Consider the following 2,650-nt stretch of genomic DNA (forward strand, 5'->3'; position numbering starts at 1 on the left):
AATGGTTTGGATTACAGATGTGAGTCCCAGTTCCTGTAGTGTTAATTTTCTATCATTAACATACTTTCCTCACTGACCCAGTTTTGATGAACTAATATAAAGTCTCCATAGACTTTTAGAATTATATACATTGGAAAAAAAAACGTATGTCCTCATAACAAGTTACTCTCAATGCAGTCACATGTCTTAATGACAAGGAAACATTCTGAGAAATATGCTGTTAGGTAATTTTTCTCATTGTCCAAACATAATAGAGTTTACTTAAACAAACGTAGATGGCATATGTCTATCACTCAATGAGGGCTTTCGATACAACTTACTGTTTTACAATAATACTCCTATAACTGGAAAGAACATACTGTAATTTGTGGAGGGGAAGGGAAAAAACAAATCATTTAAATAGGGATACAGGTGGACCCATTGCAACAATGAGATGTACAAGTCGTTATGTCGAAAACGAACTTTACAACTTTAGTGGGGGGGGGGGAGGAGGTTTGGGTGGAAGGGTGGGGGGAGGATGGGAAGGGATGGGAAGGGGAAACAAAGGAGGAGGCTACAATGCTTGATAAGAAATGTACTCATTATTTTGCCCATGTACTTGTTACCCCTCTGTACAGTATTTTCAAAATAAAAAAAGAACATACTGTAAAATAATGACAAGCAGTACAGTACATAAACAGCAACATAGTCTTTTATTATTACAAACAGGTACGACCTACTGGACATATTTTTTTGTGCTCTAATACAACTGGCAGGGCAGCAGGCTTCACCCCAGGATCCCAGTGTGTGAGCAAAACATTGTGCTATGATGTTAAGACTCAAGATCAGCAGGCCATGGGAATTTTTCAGCTCCCAAATAATCTTACGAAACCTCCTTCAAATATGTAGTCTGCTGCCAACTGAAACATTGCTCTGTTTGGCAGGATCATAAAACAAATGAACAAGCAAGCAATGACTATCACGTGAACTTTAAAACACGATATAAAAGCTTTCCACATCAAACTCAGGAAGCAGTGCAGTGTCAGGCTTCATAAGAACTGAGACCTCTGAGGCAGAAAGCTCTGGAAGCCCCTTGCCAGATGGATGCTTGAGGAGGATGTCTTGGGATTGTCTGAAGAAATTACGGGCCACAGGAGAAGGAGATTTTGCCCCTGAGAAGTCTGAGCAGGGCCCCTTTCATGTCCTTGTTCCGCAGGCTGTAAATGAAGGGGTTCAATAGGGGCGTCACCACCGTGTACATGACAGCAGCAGCCGTGTCCTCCACCACGGAGTTGGAGGAAGAGGGTGAGGGACACAGATAGGCCCTGATCACTGTCCCAAAGAACAGGGTAACCACAGCTAGGTGGGAGCCACAGGTGGAGAAGGCCTTGAGCCTTCCCCGTGCAGAAGGGACTCGAAGGATCGCCAGAGTAATGCAGATGTAAGAAACCAAGATGAGCAAGAAGGGGACTAGAATGACCGCCCCTCCCAAGAAGAGAAGCACAAGCTCATTGACTCGGGTGTCAGAGCAAGAGACCTTCATCAAGGGCCCCAGGTCACAGAAGAAGTCCGGAATGATCTTCTTGGAGCAGAAGGAGAGCCGGAAGATGAGGAACGTGTGGGTCATGGCAACGAGATTTGTAAGCACCCAACAGGAACCCACCATGAACACGCAGCGCCCACGGCTCATGATGGTCATGTAATGGAGGGGGTGACAAATAGCCACATAGCGGTCATAGGCCATGGTGGCCAGGAGAAAGATGTCCATGTCCCCAAAGGTCAAGAAGAAGTAGAGCTGCACCAGACATCCCGCATAGGAGATGGACCTGCTCTGGGTCTGGATGTTCACCAGGGCCTTGGGCACCGTGGTAGAGGTGAAAAAGATGTCTGCACAGGACAGGCTGGCAAGGAAGAAGTACATGGGAGTATGGAGACGGGTGTCAGCACCAATGGCCAGGACAATGAGCAGGTTCCCAGCCACCGTGATGGCGTACATCCACAGGAATAGCAGGAAGAGAAGGCGCTGCTGCTCTGGGCGCTCTGATAGTCCCCAGAGGAGGAACTCAAAGCTACTGCTCTGATTCTCTCCTGCCATTGGCCCAAGAGGCCAGAGAGAGAGAGAGATAGAGATCTTCAATGATTCCCTTTTAAAATGCTGAGCTGATCAGTGAGCCTGCCATTCCTTCGCTGACCTCCGGAGAAGAGAGAATGACAACTCATTTGTATAGATGCTCTTTGATGTGCACGCAGGGTTTTGTTTTTAAATTAAAGCCTACTAAATGCACAGTTCTAGGAAAGTCCAGGAGACAGTTTCATGAAGTAGAAATTGACTTCTTGCTTGATTTAGAACCCTACCTGCCTAAGTTGTTTGGCTCCTACTTTCTTTTCCTTTAACTGTGCTCTCTCATGAAGTTTTTCACTCATGCGCTCACACTCATGCCCACACACACACTCATTTTGTGGACATGAAGTACAACTCTGGGCATGAGATGTCACAAGTAAATAAAGCAGGAGTCATCCTGAACCTTAAAGAAATATTAACCTAGAAGGATGGGTATAACTGACTCCATTAAAGTCTTACAGGTTTTGGTTTCAGAGTCTCCTATACATTCTGACCTATACATTCTTGAAGTTGGACCTTTTCTAATCTATTATAACCTCAAATTCAATA

At 45.1% G+C, this 2,650-nt stretch overlaps 1 protein-coding gene across 1 annotated transcript; it reads right to left on the reverse strand.

The window, feature by feature from the left end:
* Window positions 1–1,120: 1,120 nt before the first annotated feature.
* LOC122103539 (olfactory receptor 1P1-like) lies at window positions 1,121–2,074 on the reverse strand. The gene has a single exon (XM_042674150.1). It carries the CDS (start codon window positions 2,072–2,074, stop codon window positions 1,121–1,123), a length of 954 nt encoding a protein of 317 aa, XP_042530084.1.
* Between the last annotated feature and the right edge of the window lie 576 nt (window positions 2,075–2,650).

Source organism: Dipodomys spectabilis, unplaced genomic scaffold, assembly GCF_019054845.1.
Source record: "Dipodomys spectabilis isolate Male_0828 unplaced genomic scaffold, ASM1905484v1 ptg000018l, whole genome shotgun sequence".
NCBI classification, from domain to species: domain Eukaryota; kingdom Metazoa; phylum Chordata; class Mammalia; order Rodentia; family Heteromyidae; genus Dipodomys; species Dipodomys spectabilis.